The sequence below is a fragment of the Equus przewalskii genome, chromosome 22, assembly GCF_037783145.1.
Source record: "Equus przewalskii isolate Varuska chromosome 22, EquPr2, whole genome shotgun sequence".
Lineage (NCBI taxonomy): Eukaryota > Metazoa > Chordata > Mammalia > Perissodactyla > Equidae > Equus > Equus przewalskii.
The window spans coordinates 2,181,992-2,199,379 of NC_091852.1; the positions used below are offsets into that span (position 1 = coordinate 2,181,992).

Here is a 17,388-nt window from a genome sequence, read left to right on the forward strand (position 1 = left end):
TGAGACAGAAATGCCGAATCTAGCCGGGCCCCAGCGAGAAGGGGCACGGGAGCCTTTCAGAGCCCCCCGCATCTTCCTTGGCAAGAGTCACGACTGCTGCACTGGTCAAGAGCGGAGTTTTCAGGCAGGAGACGGGGAGTGGGTCAGTGTGGGAACAGGGGAGAGTGGAGCGGTGGTGGCCAGGCAGGGCAACGCAGGACAGCAAAAAGATCAGGCTCTGCCTGGCACACAGTTCCACCCAGGGCTACTGGAGAGGTGAGGGAGAGTCTGGAGAGAGCCACTGGGGTCTTGTCTATGGGAAAGGCCTCTTTAATAATTAACAAATGCGAAAAGGCCAGGAGTCAGTAATGTGAACCCTAGCATTTTGAAACTATGAGCAAATTGCCAGGCCGCAAGAGCCTGCAGCCCACACTACAGGCTCCCCAAGCCAGTGAAGGCTGAGAAGGCTGAGAAAACACAAGAAACTGATGTAACCACACGAAACTTGCGACCAAGTCGCTCTAAGACACATTTGATGAGAGCCATGATTCAACAGTGGATGTACGGAAGGCACAAATGGGAAACGGTTTTTATAAATTACTGAAATTAGCAGCAACTCAGAGCCAAACAAAATTTTAGTTTTTCTCTTCTCACTTTGTTAATACTCCAGTATCTATAATCAACACAATGTTGAGTTTTCTTTTTTCCTGATATCTACTGAAAATTAGACCCATGCTCTCATGTGTAAAAAGACAAAGATGCTTGGTCCAAGGATACTTGTTTTAGCCCGACCTTCATGTCCTTCCACAGTTGAAGATACAGGGAATATTTTTATTTTAATGCAAATAAATGCTATATTGGAAGCAAGGAGATGGTGTAGGGAAAAGAGGATAATTTAATCCCTGGGTTTCAATCCTCACTCTGCTGTTTATCAACTGTATGATGTTGGACATGTTATTCAGTCTTTCTGGGCCTTGAGTCACTAAGTGAAGATGTTAAATAGCCAGCAAGAGAGGTGGGGGAGGCCTGGCCAATGACACAGAAGGGAGTCCAGCAGAGTGTGACACACAGAAGCAAGAGAAGCAAGTGCTTTTAGTATGAGGGGGCACTCAACCATGGTGAGAGCTGCTGTAAGGATGCTAAGAGAAGTTTCCGTTGCCACTGGCAACAGGGACAACGTATCAAGACACAAACCAACTTCTAAATTGTCTGGGTTCATCATTTCAAGACCATGGGGTATCTTGAAAGAAAAAAAAAAAGATAGCATCTTCAATCACTGTATTGTTTTAAGAGACTTCTTTCCCAGGGTCTTATTTGCATATTAAAACAAAACAAAATCTGAGAACAAATTTTTACAACTCTGGTTCTTCCTTTCAGTTTCAGTAACTTTTAAGTTCTCTGTGACCATGTAAGGGAGAATTTGAAGAGATGGGAGTAAACTAAACCTGGACTATACAATTCGGGGCAGGCTCAGAAACATTTCCTCCTCATTGTGACTGTGTCTGATAACAATCGTTTCCACACTGATGCGCAACAAATCTCTCAAATGGAGTTATTTCATGGCTAGCCTAAATTTAGGTAAACACAACTTCTGAACAGAAGAAAAAGAAAAACAAATGCCATAACAAGGCTTCTAGCATAAGGGTCTAAAAATAGTGGATTCTTTCTCCCAGCACCACACACAAAGGAAAAGCTCTTGGCGGTCAGAAGCTGGGTTGATCACAGCTCCGCAGAGTCCAGAGGTAAGGCTCTCCTCACGTGTGCACTGCCTTCCCAGGCCTCTGCCCCACCACACAGCTTTGGTCACGCAGAACTGCATGTGTCAAAGGCAGCTGGAGAATGGAGAAACCGAGTCTTGAGAGGTGACAGGATTGGCTCAGTTACGCGGCTCACACGTACGCATGCTCCTGCATCAGCCACCTTACAGCAAACCTCCCTGGCTCTCGACTGCTTCCCTCCCAGCACAAGTTCTCTCACAAAGGCCACACTCACTGTCTCCACTTCCTGATTCCCTCCCATTCACTCTTCTAGCCACTTCAGTCTGGCTTCCTCCTCCACCACTCATGAATAAATGCATGTACATCAAGGTCACCACATCTTTCACATAGTCCAACCCAAAGGTCACTCCTCTCCTTCCCCGTTTCACACCCCTCAGCAGCATCTAATGCCCCATTCCCATCATCTTGACTCACTTTTTTTCCTGGCTTCCATGACCCCCGGTGTGTAAGTTCTCTCTACACTGATTTCCACAGCTCCTCTGCCAGCTCCTCTCATCCTCTTCTCTCGCTTTTCTTCCTCCCTGGTGATTTCTACATGCTCAGAATTTTAAGTATTTATAGGCCAAATGTTCCAGTCTCTCCAATGAGCTCCTGACTTGTAGACTCCACTGAGTATTCAGTATTCAATATCTGTTTGGCATCTGAAACTTAACACACGCAAAACTGGAATCTTTATTTTTCCCTCCAAAGCCTGCTCCTCTCAAAGTCTGTGTTCTGTCACCAAATAGCATCACCATCTACCCAGCCGCTCAAGTCAAAGTCTAGAAGTCGCACTGGACACTCTCGGTTCCCTCTTCTCCAGCCTCAGTCGACCAAAGTCCTGCCAGTCCCACTGCCAAAACCTATCTCAAACAGGTCTGCTTCTCGCCCCGTCACTGCCATCGACAGGAGCTCTTGCATGGACCACTGCAGTGTTCTAACCCTTCTCCTTGCTTTCCACATGATGCCTCCCATCCCATACAGCAGCCAGAGCAGGACTGTGGAAACACTAGACAGACTGTGCTCCTTCTCGGCTGACAGCCCAGCAGCAGCTTCCACTGCACCTGCAGGAAGGCTCGCTGACCTGGCTCCTGCCTGCCTTTCCCCACCCTTCAAGCCACACTGCCCTCCTTTCACACCAAGCCCTCTCCTGCCTCGGAAACTTTGTGCTCCTCAGATAGGCATTCCCCAATCTCCTTACTACAAAGCGCTGCATTCTCTTTGAGCCACTTCTCACCACCTGTAACTAGTTGTACATGCAACAGGGTCCTCGCTAAGTGGAAGCCCCATGAGAGCAGGGACCCCGTCCATGTTGGTCGTCAGTGGAGCTGTCCCACTGGGTGAGTGACGAGATGTGCGAACGGTGGTACTGGGTGGGGAATGCAGGGTTCCTGGCTCTGGAGCTCCTAAACAATGGATGAGTCAGTGTGGTTAGTGTGCAAGCAGGGGACTAAGCGGGGGACTTTTCCGTGGGAAGAGTGGCCACACCCCATGCTGCAGCGCTGCACAAAAGCACCAGCCAGCCTCCCTGGGGTCAGGCTGAGGGGAGCATTTCCCTCAATAGGCAGTCGCTGTGGAGTGGGGGTGTTTATTTAAAAGTAAACAACAACAATAGAACTGGTCCAGGCAGGCTTCTACCCAGGAGGGGGACAACCTTGAGGGCTGCCATCTAAAGTGGCAGCGATTCCTGGATGGCCCCCTTCCCACCTGTCTGACTGCCGATTCCAAACACTTGGCTCTAGTCAAGAGGGTACAGGATGAAAGCTTCTGTTGTCATAGCAACCTCAGAGCTCTTGGGGCCTAGGCTTGAGGTTTCAGATAAATAACTGTTTAGAGGAGTGAAGAAAACGAGCAAAGCAGAGAGGGACAGAAATGGAAAAATGGCAAGAAGCAATCCTACAAGTGCTGTAAGACACAGTCTGAAAACAAAGCTCAGGAGCTGGGAGTGGCCTCCTCCCACAGCGCAGGGGAGTGGCCTCCTGCTGGGAGGGATCCGGAACAAAAGGCCCCATTGACACAAACATCTGTTACTGCTAAACACTTAGGAATCAGTATTTTCCTAAAGGTTTTTTTCTTTTGGCTTTGAAGGGTTACTGTCTGCGAGGCTACCAAACCCCAGCCCTCTCCAAGTTTGCAGCCACCACATAAAGTGACTATTAGAACTTCAAAAGAAGAATTTGCTCCCGGAAATGGCCTTGTGCTAGTTTTTTCCAGGATGGAGACACCAGGAAAATGTCAAAAGGCAAATCCAAACCCACACCCTGAAAGACTTACAACACAACCATCACATCCCTGGGAGGAGGAGTAACCCAGCGCACTGAATCTAAAAGGGACCTTGGCAGACTGAATAGATGGCACCAGAGGACGTGCCCGGAAGGAGAGCGGGAGCGGGAGGGTGCGGGGCCCGGATGGGAAGGACCAGATGTGCTTTACCTCAACACCTGCATCTCCTCGGGGGAGTTCCGCACTTCATCCTGGAGGCGCCGCCAGCGCAGGCAAGCCCTCAGCTCCTGCTGCTCCTGGGCCTCGCGGGGGGCCAGCTGCTTGGGCCACAGACACACAAACACACGTGCACAAAACACAGTCACTGTTGTCCTCGCGCAGAGTCAGAGCCACCCAATGGAGTGGCTGGCTTTGTTTCTGAGGGGATGGCTCAGACGGCCTCCCTACTGTGCCATGAGCCCCATCAGAAAAGTGTCGAGGACCAAAGGGGCCTCTTAGGGTCCTCAAATGAAGAATCAGCCACTCAACTTCGTGCTGCCTGTTTGACGGGCACCCCCTTGGTCCCAGAACCTCCCCACCCCGCCCCCCTGGCCTGGAGAGAGCAAGCTCACTAGAGGGCCATTTCCACCCTGATTCCACCCAGCCCTTTTTCTGCTTTGTCTTTCTGCATGAGGGTGGGTGGGGAGGGGATGGGGACAGGGGACAACATGGGACACAGGTCAGGACACATCCCCTCCATTTACTGCCTATTTTCCCCAGCCCTCAGTCTTGTTAAGGGCTGTTTACAGTAGAGCCTGCTAATGCAACCCAGATGATCCTGTTTGCATATAACCAGAAACAGTGTACTGGACTCACTCTGGGGGAGGGGAAGGCCACCACACTCTGCCCTACTGGTCAGAATCAGCTGCTGTCACTCGATGTGCTCACTAGGCCCCACAACTATAATCTCCATCAGGGAGGGCAGCAGAACATCCACTGGGGAGGGAAATAGTATCTATAGGCATTTCTGGAAATTAAAGGTCCCTAATAGGTCATTCAAGAGATATTTACTAAGTGTCCGTTAGGCCCTGGGGACTTATGGACACAGACTCTACCCTGAGGAGGCCAGGGGTGGGGGGTCCACACAAGAACACTAACCATCAGGGTGCAGTGATGGAAGAGGTTAAGGAAGAACCTAGATGCCCCCTTGCCAACCAAGGTGGTGAGAAGGTTTTCCTACAGAGGTGTGGGGCTTGAGCTGGTACCCAGGGAAAGCAGGAGTCAGCCAGGGGAGCAGAAATTTCAGGAGGAGGAAAAGCATGTACAAGGCTCGTGGGGCCTGGAAAGAGCACGATGTGATTAGAGAATGACGAGGGATGTGCTTAGGCAAGGAGCAGGCTACCATCCAGGGAGGGACAGAGGTGCTGAGAAGCCAGCAGAGCTCTGATGATCAACAGGTTTTGTGTGGCCTGCTGTTATGGACTGAATTGTTGAAACCCTACCCCCAAATGTGACTGTGTTGGAGATGAGCTCTTTAGGAGGTAATTAAGGTTACATGAGGTCAGAAGGGAGGGGCCCTAATCCAATAGGTCTGGTGTCCTTATAAGAAGAGGAAGAGACGCCAGAGATCCCTCCTTCCACGTGTGCACAGAGGAAAGGTCACATGAGGACACAGTGAGAAGGTGGCTGATATCAAGCTGTGGAAGAGGTCTCTCCAGAAACCAAGCCTGTCAGCACCTCGATCTTGGACTTCCAGCCTCTAGAACTGTGAGAAAACAAATGTCTGTTGTTTAAGCTGCCCAGGCTGTGGTACTTTGTTATGGCAGCCTGAGCTGACCAAGACACCTGCGAAGGAGTTTACACTTTATCCAGGTTCGTGACAAGTCACACATTTCAATCTTGCGACTAACTCAATTCACTTCTCCCTACAGATGCCACTCCGAGCAGAATGCCGGTTTCTATCTCCTTGTTCAATGATTTCCCACTCCGCACTTTGCAGTGCTTGCTACTGCTCGGTGCTGAAGAGCGCAGTCTCCCAGGCAGCAAAGTGGTCAATGCCCCCTCATGCCCTCTTCACTGGCAGAGCCCGCTGCTGACCAGGAGAGTCCCGGGAGGCCGCCTGCCCTTCCTTGCCCTGAAGAGCTCTCCTCTCTTGCTTGGAAGGTGTGCTGCAGGCACTTGTCGGGGACCCGCAGCAGCTCAGTCTCACTCACCCTTCAAAGAAGGGTCAGAGCCATGGATGTGCTCTGGAAATGTTTCCAAAATTTGTGCTGGTTCTAGAATGGCCACTTTGCCCCAGGGGCATTCATGTGTTCACATACTGAAGAGTTAGTGCATGCACCTTGAAGGATGCGAACTGAGCTGTCTCCAACACCAGGTTAGGAGAAAAGGAGAGACAGAGAAACCTCAGCTCCTACCTTCCCTTTGAGCCCCCATCAGAAGTCACCTCTTCCGAGAAGACTTTGGATCTGCTCAGACCTGGCCTTTCCTGCCTGTGAACTTGCAAAAGATTTGGTGTTGACCTCTCTTTTCTAATTCCTTTTCTTCTTCCTTCTACTGGTGTGATTTTCTCATCCTCACAATTAGACCATGACCTCTTTCAGAGCAGGGCTGTGTCCTACTCATCCTTTCGTTCCTACAGATCTAGCAGAGAAGGGACACATGGAAGACGTGCAGCCGTGAGATGCAGCTGGGCTAGCCTCACGCCTCTCTAAGTGGAGATGGATGTATTCAGGGCAGTGAGAGGCAGGCCTCACGTGAAGAGTCTCAGGAGCGACCCCCTGGCTGTACTGGCAGGGGGAAGGGTAACGGAGGAGTGCTCTTTGGATGCGGGAGATAAAGGACAGGGAGAGTGTCATCAGATGCCTGAAATACAGTCACGATTACTAAGAATAGCACAAATCTCACTGTCTGGGGATGGAAGCACCCCAGGGAAGGGATGGTGACAGAGGCACATATTACACCTTTTTAACACTTGCTAAAAGCCTGCTACATGTCAGGTACTGTGCTAAGTTCATTCGCTCTGCAAGGTTAAGCACTCTTACACCCATTTTACAAATGAGAAGACTGAGGCTCAGGGAAGCTACATAAGCTGCCTGTACTCACAAAGCTGGTGAACAGCAGGGCTGGGATTCGAAGCCTGCTCTGACTCCAAACCCAGCTGCTTTTCCTGAATCTGCCACGTGGCATCTCTTCTCGGAACTCTGTGTGGCAGGGGACACAGATGTGCACACTGCTAGCTCTACTGCCAAGGTGTGAAGGGGATGGGAGGAGGAGTAAAACAGAGCTCGACTCTGAAAGAGGTCATGGTCTGGTTGTGAAGCTAGAAGAGGAAGAACAAAGCGAGGAGAAAAGAGGTATGAGTACCAAATGCTCTGGGAGTTGAAAGTTTCTAGAAGAGAGTATTGAATTGTGAGTGGAATGTTCAGCCTGGGCCATCCAGAGAAGGTGACCTTGAGCTGGCTAGTGAAAAATAAATATGATTTCAACAGGCAGAAGGAACTTGAACAAAATCATACAGGTATGCACAAGCATGGGAATTTCAGAAAATATTAAATAGTCCGGTCTGTGAGGGGTAGAAACGGTAGAGAAGAGAAGTGACCAAATGTTAGGAACCGGAAAATAAGCAGAAAGCAGTTTAGCTGCCAGATCTACATTAGAACTGGCAGCCAATTCTTTAAAGTAGAAGTTGTAAACTGGGAACATGTTGACAAAGTCTGGCCTCTGGGTATATTAGGTTTGCATAATATTTTTTAAATTAGTAAATTTCACACAAAAATCTAGATTTATAACTTCCTTTAAAAAACTCGAAATCCACACTATGAGCCCTCCCTTCAACAGTGACAACAAGTGGTCAGAGCTGAGGAACAGCTGCCAGTTTGCCACAGTCCTCACCCTTCCCTAATCTATAACACCAACTGCTTCATTTTTCATTACTTGCCAGCAGACATCTGAGATTGTGACTCCCAATTTAACTTTTAATCTCATTATTTAAAAAAACCCCACAATGTCACCACAACCATAACTACAAAGGAGTGCTCGAGTATGCCACAGCACGACCTTTTCTTTGAGTCTGTGCTCAAATGTTCCCTTATCAGAGAGACCTTCTATCAGCGCCTTCTACAGCAGCACTTCCCCAGCCCTCTCTATCCAGCTTCGTTTTCTTCACAGCACATGTCACCACCTGACCTGTTAAGGATACATTTGTTTTTCTGTCTAGTCTCTCTCCTATTGCTAGACTGTGAACCCCACAGGGAGCAGGGACTCCCTCTCTTCTTTATACAGCTCTCTCCCACAAACAGACCAGTGCCTAGTGCACAATTAGCACACAGAGACATGGTTGAGTGGATGAAGGACTCTGAACAGAATTTGACTCTAGGGAGTGAAATGCTTAGAGCCACTTTAACCCTACCTGCTGTGCTCTGGCCCAGAACACATCTTCCAAGTGAGTGGCGAACCCTTCACTCAGCCACTCCTCCGTCCAGTCGCGGGCCCCAATGGCTAGGCCAAACCAGGCGTGCGCAATTTCATGGCAGAGACGGGTCCCACAGAGATGGCTCATGCCTGTCAGGGTGCTCTGAGAGAGGAAGATGATGTGTGGGCTGTGGACAATGGGGGAGAAAACACACAGTGCCTTGTTAGAGCTTGTCCTCGTGGCTCCCCATGGGGCAGCTTTCTCAGCCTGGCGAGCCTGTTATTATCATGTGCATGCTAGATCATGACCGACAGACTTGCAGCTTAGATGCTTTTAGAAATAAAGTGGCAGTTTACGTTTCTGGCAGCGGTTCAGGTTGCCATTTCTGCCAAGCAGTTGTCTCCGTCATCAAACGGCTATTACCTGTAATAAGTAACCTGCACCAAAGTTTTACACTGAAGAAATTACAAGGCAATGGAAGCATTTACTCTGAAATCTGGACTGTAAAAGAAGAGCAGGTGTGAGAACGTGAAGTCCATGCTGTCAAGAGAATGATCAAAGAAGACCCTTCAGCCAAAAATCCCAGCAGCTTACAAACAAATTGAGAAGTCATGCAGAAGGGCAGGAAAAGCCGAGAAGAATGGAACCAAAAATTTTCCATTTCAGACTGGGGCTGGTTATGGAGTTAACCAACTAACAGGTGCCATGCATGGGTGAGGTTTCCAAAAGCCTCAGATCAACTCCGAGTCTTCATAAGGCAAAAATGTTCAATGGTATCGTCTCCTATTTGTAGATACATATACATTTACACAACATAACAAAATCAGGAAGAGAGAGGAGGAGAGAGATGGGAGTTAACCCATCCAGGTGTGCAAACAGCCCCAGGGCTGGCACCAGCCAGGGAGATTTATCTAATCTCATTTTCCATACCTTGTTTTAAAACCCAAAATACCATGAGCAGAACTGCACAGACGAAACAGGAGGAAGGAGGGTGAAGAACGAAGAGGCAAATAGAATACCTCCTGTGCTTCCACGTATCGTTTATCCAGGACTTGTTTACAGTCTCATTCATGACGAATCTGCTCTTAAAAAACTCTCTCCTCCATCAATTGAACAAAAACAGTTGTGAAACCTTCCAAACTAAAAAACTACGCACTGGCTCCTTCCTGCAAAGCCATTCGATGCCATTAGGCCAGCTCTGCTTGCAGGCTTGTCCTCCGCCCCCACGGCCACCAGGAGAGAAAGCCCACCTGTAGGTCCCTGCACAGTCACCCATTCAGCTCGGAGAGCCATGAGCGCTGAAACAGACAGCTTTCAGGTGAAATAATCACCGGGAGGCACCCAATGAAAAAGCGTCTGCCGAGCTCTGGGCAGAATCCCCTAGAAGCCCAGGAATCAGGATTGGGGCATTCAGGACACAGGGTGCAATGCAGCAGGCACAAAGAGTCGTTCAGAGCTTTGCCTCAGGAAAAAAAATAGAACGGAAGGAAGGAGGGTAGGGGGAAAGGAGGAGAGGAAGGAAGGAAGGAAGGAGGAAAGGGAGGAAGGAGGGAAGGAAGGAAGGAAACAAGACAGTAGGAAGAGAGGAGGGAGGGAACTCAGAGACACACGAGCTAACCTTCCTCTTACTGGGAAAGTCACCCACTGAGATGACAAGCCGTGCAACCTGGCATTTTCAAGTAAATGACCCCTTGCTCTGGCATGTGCAGTGCTACAAAGAAAAGCCACAGAAATGTACCAAGTAAATAACATTCCAGACATACTGCTGGCAGCACTTCACCCTTTTGGCTAAAACAAAACAGAAGTAACTTCAGGCCTTGTAAACAGGCTTACAGACAAGCCTACATCAGACGGGTGTGCTGGCCAGAGGCACAGACAGTGCCCACGTAGTAACAGAGACCCGTCCACTCAGCCCAGGAAGGTTACACAAGCTGATGACTGTGAAATCGCAGCAAAACTCTTCTTGGAGAAAAAGCCTGCCCTGTCCACGGTGACTGCTCGCTGCTGTGCTGTCCTAGTGTGGAAGCCCGGGAGATTTCTGCACATATCGAAGTCTGCGAGGGCCTGAAGGAAGGCACAAAAGCAGCTGTGTGGGGGGCTTTCGTTTTCCTGCCCTTTAATTTTTCCCTCCAACGTTCTTTGCTGTCTCCACCAGACCTCCTTCCCACCTGCCAGCACTGCGGACCTCCAGCCTGGCCTTGGTGCCATCTGACTGGGCTCAGGACAGACCCCAGCATTGCTGGAATCCCACCTAAATTCCCACTTCCCATCCTCAATCCTTTATTCCTGGCAGGGATAACTGCATTTCTTATTGTCCTCTGAGAAAGACCAAAGCTTAAACATCCTCGTGGATAGGAAGGAAGGGCGTTTCACTTCATATAAAAGACCCTATTATCAGTGGAAAACATGCTCTTGTCCTTGAAAAGCGATTTTCCAAGTGAGAAGCAGACCCCATCCCCTCCTGCAGTGGAGTGTGCCCTCCAAGGCTGGGGATGCCTGGGGGCCCCCCGGGCTTGTATTTCCCTCTGAAGGAAAAGGCTTCTTTCTAAACTAAACTAAAAACATGGAGTGAAGTTTTGATAACCTTTCTCAAGGGTTTTTAACAAAAGTCTGACATAAAAGGACCAATAGAATTTTCTTTCAAGGAGAATTTCCTCCTCTCCTTTTAACCCTAAATGTCAGAATTTCTCAGGTTTAGTAGAATTTTTAAACTGCTTTTTTCCAACAGGGAGTGAAGACATTATAATGCTCTGAAGCTCACTTAAAGGAGTAATATTAAATATTCCTTTACCAACAGATAACCTACTTCATGCTACCTTCAAAACAGAATGAATGTCTAGAATTTTCTACTCCTCCCTTAACCTTGATTTATAAGTTTCACCCCTGGGCTCCTCACACCTTCCCTCTTCTCAGAATCGTATTCATGGTCCTAATCAGCCAGCAGGTCATCAGTCTTCACTCTGACAAGGCCCATTTGAAGCCGGGTTTTCTTTTATCTTCTTTTGCCCTGAAAGGGCCCATGTCAACTGCCTCTACAAACACCAAATTGTTGACTCGTCGGCATTACAGAGGATGGAAGACAATCACTTCAACGACATCTTCATGCTAAAAATGGTTCTTTTTTTTTTTTTCAACCACAGAGTTTTATCATTTTTCCCAATAAGAGATGGGCGGGATAGCAATACTTTCAACTCTCAGAAAACACAAGGCCTCTTACTCGTATCCTCCCCCATAAATTCTCTTTCACTACAAGTGGTTGAGGAGGACAGTGGGGCAGGAGCAGGGGGTGGGCAGAGCCACAGCAGGACACGTGTTCTCATCCTTTCCCAGGAGACCACCCACGGGGCTGCCTCTTGATAAAGGCCACGTGGTACTGTATGTCTGCCACCTTGCCACGCCGAGATTAAAAATATCACTTCTGGTCTGAAAACAGTTTCTCAAGACAGTTCCTAAAAGCTACCTCCTCACCCAGATTAGCAGGCTATGTCCGTTAATTTAAAACACGCTCCTAGTAGAGAAGGAAGGAGTGCCGTCATTACTCTCTAGAGCCACTCCAATCCTTCAGGAGGAATTCAATTTGGAGCGGAAATGGAGAATTTCATCAGATCTTAAGCAGGGGCTGTGTGTGATTTATTTCTGCTCTGTCCAGGAGACGTGACCAGTGTGGCCCATCTTGCTGCTCAGAGAGAGGTACAGCACTATCTGCTCTGGCACCATGCTGCCGCCTCAGAGGAGACTGCAGGTGGGACCAAGAAGACAGGAAATTGCTTTGGTTAAGGACAAGAAGAGCCGCAAGCCACCCCTCCCATTTTATTGGAGCAGATCCCAATTCCCTTCAGGCGGAACAGCTTTTCATACAGATCCTTGAGAGGTGTGTCCAGGAAACAGACTATTCATCAAGCTTGAACTTATGGGTTCGAAGTTTTCACAACCTCAACAACATGTGGAGCCCAACGTCCATGACAGAGAGGAAGGAAGAACCAAGAAAGAGGGAAACTGAAGCTCCTTTCCCTCCAAAGTCAAACTGGACAGTTCTAAAGCTTTCATAATCCTGTGAAAGCAACTTTCGTTTGCATGACTTAATTACTTGCTAAAGTTTGGACAACTGTAAAGGAGAGTCATAGTGGCCTGGGACAATCTTAAAGGAAGAATCAGCTCCTGCCTCTTCAGCTCTGCTATGAAACCCCTTTGTCTCTCTCTCCTGGTTGCAGTCCAATGTTGGGGATGAGTCTGTTGTCTCAAAGGCAAAGGGGTGGCCCACGTGACCTAGAGGGCCCCTGCTCCCCTCCGGCTCTGAGACTGCTCACTAAGGACTAGTCACCTTCCATTTGCTCCACTGGGCATCCCGCCATGGCCACATAGTGCAGTCTTTAAACTGGAGGCTTAGGAGATGATGGAATGTTCTTTTGGGGGTTTGGGGAAACTGGGTATCTAAGGGTTACTGTAAATATTCAATAAGAACAGGATTACCTTTCAACTTCCCTTCCAACACAGACATAGATGAAAAGAAGTTAATCTTGTCAATTTGCTGTTTTCTTGTTTAACCTGAGGGGTGACTCAAGAGTCACAAGGATTTATGAGCTTGTTTTGCAGAAGAAAAAGAATGCCTCCAAGGAAGTTACAATCACCAGATAACCAGCGCCCAGCTGCCACTGACACCCAGAAGTCAGACTGCCCAAGGGCTTATCTGGAGTGAAAGTTTCTCCAAAACTCCTCCTGCCCAGCCCCTTAGCTCTATAAACCCTCCTGCTTTCTTCTCTCGTTAAGACGGGTTTAAGAAAACCTATCCTCCCACCTTCTCATCTTGGGCAATTTGAATAAACTTTTCTCCATCTCCAAGCATATCTCAGTGATTACCTTCTGCGCATCAGGCACATGAACTTGAGGTTAAGAGGTTCGGTATCAATGGGACTTGAGGGTAGCTGAGGTAGAAACCACTTCTAAAAACTTGAAGAAAAATTTACTACACCTGATCAACACGGGGATCTAGGTTTGAGACAAAAGGCTAACATTAGTATAACTTTTCCTTTTAAACTTCTAAATAACAAATAGGCAGTAAAACACCTACTCACTTATCTAAATAAATTTTGGCTCAAACTACCAACGTGACTATAGCAGACAGCGACTGAGGGAAGCCCCAGGGCCACATTCCAGAGACTTCTACCAAAAATATATCCTCCTTCTAAAAACTCACATTGCTTGAGTGCTTGCTATGTACCAGGAACTGTATTTTACATACATCATCTCATTTAATCTAACCCACAACCTCAGGAGATAGATTTTATTATCCCCATTTTACAGATGATGAAAGTGAGGCACAGAGAGGTAAAGTGACTAGCTCAAAGTAACACAGCTGGTAAGTAATGCAGCCAGTAGTTTTACTCACAGTCTTGACCCTGAAGCCTTATTCTGACCCATTCTGGGTCACTGGGCTCAGACCTGTGATTTCTGGGCTCCCATCCCTCTGTGACAGCTCAAGCCCAGTGTTGCAATGATCATTGCTCTCCCTGGAGCTCCATCTTCAGAGTCCACCCAAGGGAAGCCAGGAGCCATGTCCTGGGACCTCTATTCCCTAAATCTGTATAACAGCTAGAACCGGCCTAAGATTACCAGACCTTGTTGTGATCAGCAAAGCTTCAGCCTCTGCCTTGTGAAAAAGAGGGAAAGAATGGAAGTGAGAGGGGACATCACTACTCGACTGCTGATGCCCCCAAAGAGCCTAAATTCCTGAACGCAACACCTGGTTCTTCCTAACTCTGTCCTATGCCGGAAGTTCTTCACGGGCCACTGCAAGGAGATGCTTAGACAAGCAGGTGCAAAGGTGCTTAGGTCAGTCCCTAGTGTTTGACTCCAGGAGCCTAGGAAGGGCAACATGCCATACTGCCTAGTGCCTTTCCCCAGCTTCTACCTCCCACCCATTTTTGCTATAGCCTGACTTTTATTTTTCCTAAATAAACTTTATTTTTTTGAGCGGTTTTAGGTTCACAGCTTAAACTGAGCAGAAGGTACAGAGATTTCCCATATGCCTCCTGCCCCAACACAAGCGCAGCCTCCCCCACTATCAATATCCCCCACCAGAGTGGGGCATTTGTTATTACGATTGATGGACCTACACTGACGCATCATTATCACCCACAGTCCATCATTTACACTAGGGGTTCACTCTTGGTGTTTTACATGCTGTGGGTTTGGACAAACATATAATGACATGTATCCACCATTATAGTATCAAGCAGAGTAGATTCACTGCCCTAAAAATCCTCTAATTTTTTTTTCAAGAAGAGATGATTTAAAGCAGGTCAAAAACTCCAAGATCTTCAAGGCAAGTAGATAACAAAAGAGGGAAGTGGGTTATGAGATGGAGGAAGCAGATAAAAAAGATGAGGGAAGTAGATAATGAGATGAGGGAAGTAGATAAGATGAGGGAAGCTGATATCAAAAGGCAGGAAGTAGATAACAATAGAGGGAAGCAGACAAGGAGATGGAGGAAGACGATAATGAGAGGTGGGAACAGATAAAATGAGGGAAGCAGCTGACAAAAGGAAGGAAGCAGACAACCAGATGGGAAGTGGGAAATGAGGTGAAGGAAGCAGTACTGAGATTAACGATGTGGTAACACTACAGGGAAGCAGATCACTACAGGAGGGAAGCAGACAACGATCAGGGGAAGTAGACAACAATTTAAAAAAACACTACGCCAAAGCCAACAAACCCATGGTCAGGAGCTACTGGTTTAAGCAGTTATCTGAGGAGAAGCTTACGGTTTCACTGCACGTTGAGGTGGAATGACAGAGGCCTGGATCCTACCAGGGCTCTGTATGGGTGCTCATGGAAAACGGGGAAAGGCTCAAAAGCAGGGCACCGATGACAGCTGAGGGAGAGAAGGGGCTCTTAGTGAGGCACAAGGAGTGACAAGGGGGGCAGTGGGGACACCAAAACATTTTTGCCAGCTTCATAATTTTGTTTAGTGTTGGCCCTGGCCTATTGCTAATGGGAAAAATAATAGCACAGCAATGACAAAACATAGAGACCACCTCCGGTTCTAGAAAGTACAGAGACCACCTCTGCAGAGTGCTTAGCATTCGATGGACACTCACTTTGGTGCCGCCGGGCAATCCAGCCGTAGAGAACGCTGCCTAGACCTCAGCCCTGTGTGCTCAGTGGAGGCAGGTTAGCCTCAAGGATTAGGAGCTGGCTGCACCCAGCTCAGCCTCCCCTACCTGAGGCAGGTGGCAGAGGTCGGTGTCTAGTGGCTATGCTCATCTAAAAAGCTAACGAAGCTGCAAGTGGATGTCTCAGATTTCAAAGTTAAAGTATCAGAGGCAAAACCAGTATTTGGTTGAATTTTCCAACTAGATTCAGACTCCTCTCCTTCTGAATCTTAGGGTACATGTTCAATCTAAAGAGTGTGGCTTCCCATACATGAGAACAAAGAAATAACTTTTTTTAAGCTACTGAACACTCCAGTGTTTTGAACACCAGGGACACACCCATACCCAAACTATATGAACAATATTTATTGTAGGTGAACATGTCTTTTGAACCATCTCTAAATTACTTATGAACTGAGAGCTGTGCATTTTCTACAGGATCTGGAGAATTCTTCTGGTGAGTTACTACCAATTAAAACATGTCGGCAGCGTCCAGTGGCGCATGTGGATGACAAAATGTGAGTCTATCCACTCCCTCATCCCCAACCCCACCCCCAGCCTCCCCAACCAGGGTGATGATGTTTGTTCCCATAAAAAGACCTAATAAAATTAGCCTCCACTGTGGTACAGGGAAAATCTTTATTTAATGAAATAATGCATTTTGCTTCATTCCCAGAACAGCAATAAAATGGCACAACTGAGAACCATAATAGCTCATCCAGTGGGTTTTCGCTGCATGTATAAGTCTGTCCTTTGTGGCCACACGGAAGCTTGGAAAGCTGCTTCATGAAGGGACGCATTCGGGCAGCTTGCAACACCCTCAGTAAGAACGGTGCGGTTACAGTCTCCTTCGAAATACAGTGTGAGCACCCTTCAGATCCACAGATCAAGTCCTCCCATACTCCTCCTCTAGAGAAATTGTGGGGATATCCCAAAGAGCACTCATCAGTTGAACTGGTGAGGGGGGCATCAGCTGTTTCCACAACCGAGAGCTAGTACCCACGTCCCAGTCAGGTACTACAGGGATCTGAAAACCCAAGCCGTAGGCAGAAATATGTCTCAGTGCTGTGCTGAGAGCTGGGGAAGGCACACACAAAGAGAAGGGCCAGTCTGTCCAGTGACAGGGCCCTGCAGATGTTAGGAGGAGGCCTGGAAGCAGATGCTGGTGTGGAAGAAAGCACGGGCTTGCCCTGCCAGACAGCCACACTATCAACTAGCTTCCAAAGCAGGCACTTACTTTGATAGGAACCAGCAGCAGAGCCCCCTTAGAGAGCAGGGTATCAGAATCAGTTCTGTACCTACATCAAAGGTAGATCAAGGGAAAGAGAACTGAAGGAAGCTGCATCCAAGCATTTCCTGACAGCGGGGATGATGGTGGTGGTGGTGGTGGCGAAAAAGGAGAGGAAACATAAAATAATGATGACGGTAAACTCTCAGACACTGCTTACTCTCTCCCAGGCACAGTTCTAAGTCCTTTATGTTCACCAACTCATTCGGTTCTAACAACAACCCTGTGAGGGCGATATTATTTTATTCCCATTTTACACATAAGTAAACTAAGTCAGAGAAGTTACATCACTCGTCCCAGATCCCACTGTTGGTACATGTCAAAGCTGACTCAAACACAGGCAGCCTGGCTCCTATACATGTTTTGCTTGATCACCATCAGCATGTTCAGAATCACCTAGAAGTAGGGTTACTAGATAAATACAAGACACCAACTAAATCTGAATTTCCAATAAACAATGAATAACTTTTTAGTATATCTCCCAAGCAGTATTTGCTAAACCTGGCAACCCTACTCAGAGGGCTTGTTAAAACAGATCGCTGAGCCCCCATCTCCAAACAATCTGATTCACAGGCCTGGGCAGGGCCCGAAAATCTC

The 17,388-nt window shown here is 47.9% G+C and overlaps 1 protein-coding gene and 1 long non-coding RNA gene across 31 annotated transcripts in view; one reads left to right on the forward strand and one right to left on the reverse strand.

Annotated features, from left to right (window-relative positions):
* The window catches only part of AOPEP (aminopeptidase O (putative)), a 376,610-nt gene that overhangs the window by 185,572 nt on the left and 173,650 nt on the right, over nt 1-17,388 (reverse strand). For 26 of the 30 annotated variants that reach the window (XR_011531426.1, XR_011531425.1, XR_011531428.1 and 23 more), the window contains exons 6-7: nt 8,350-8,539; nt 4,170-4,276 (exon numbers count right to left, since the gene is read on the reverse strand). The exons of the other annotated variants lie outside the window; for them this stretch is intronic. Coding sequence is in view for 20 of the 26 variants with exons in the window: in XM_070589922.1 (XP_070446023.1) it covers nt 4,170-4,276; nt 8,350-8,539 (297 nt within the window). In the remaining 6 variants the exon portion in view is untranslated. The remainder of the gene's footprint in view (nt 1-4,169; nt 4,277-8,349; nt 8,540-17,388) is intronic. 30 annotated transcript variants of the gene reach the window in all.
* On the forward strand, nt 1,589-3,960 carry LOC139078471 (uncharacterized). Its single transcript, XR_011531434.1, has 3 exons — nt 1,589-1,721; nt 3,002-3,076; nt 3,825-3,960. It is a non-coding gene; the product is annotated as an uncharacterized lncRNA (long non-coding RNA).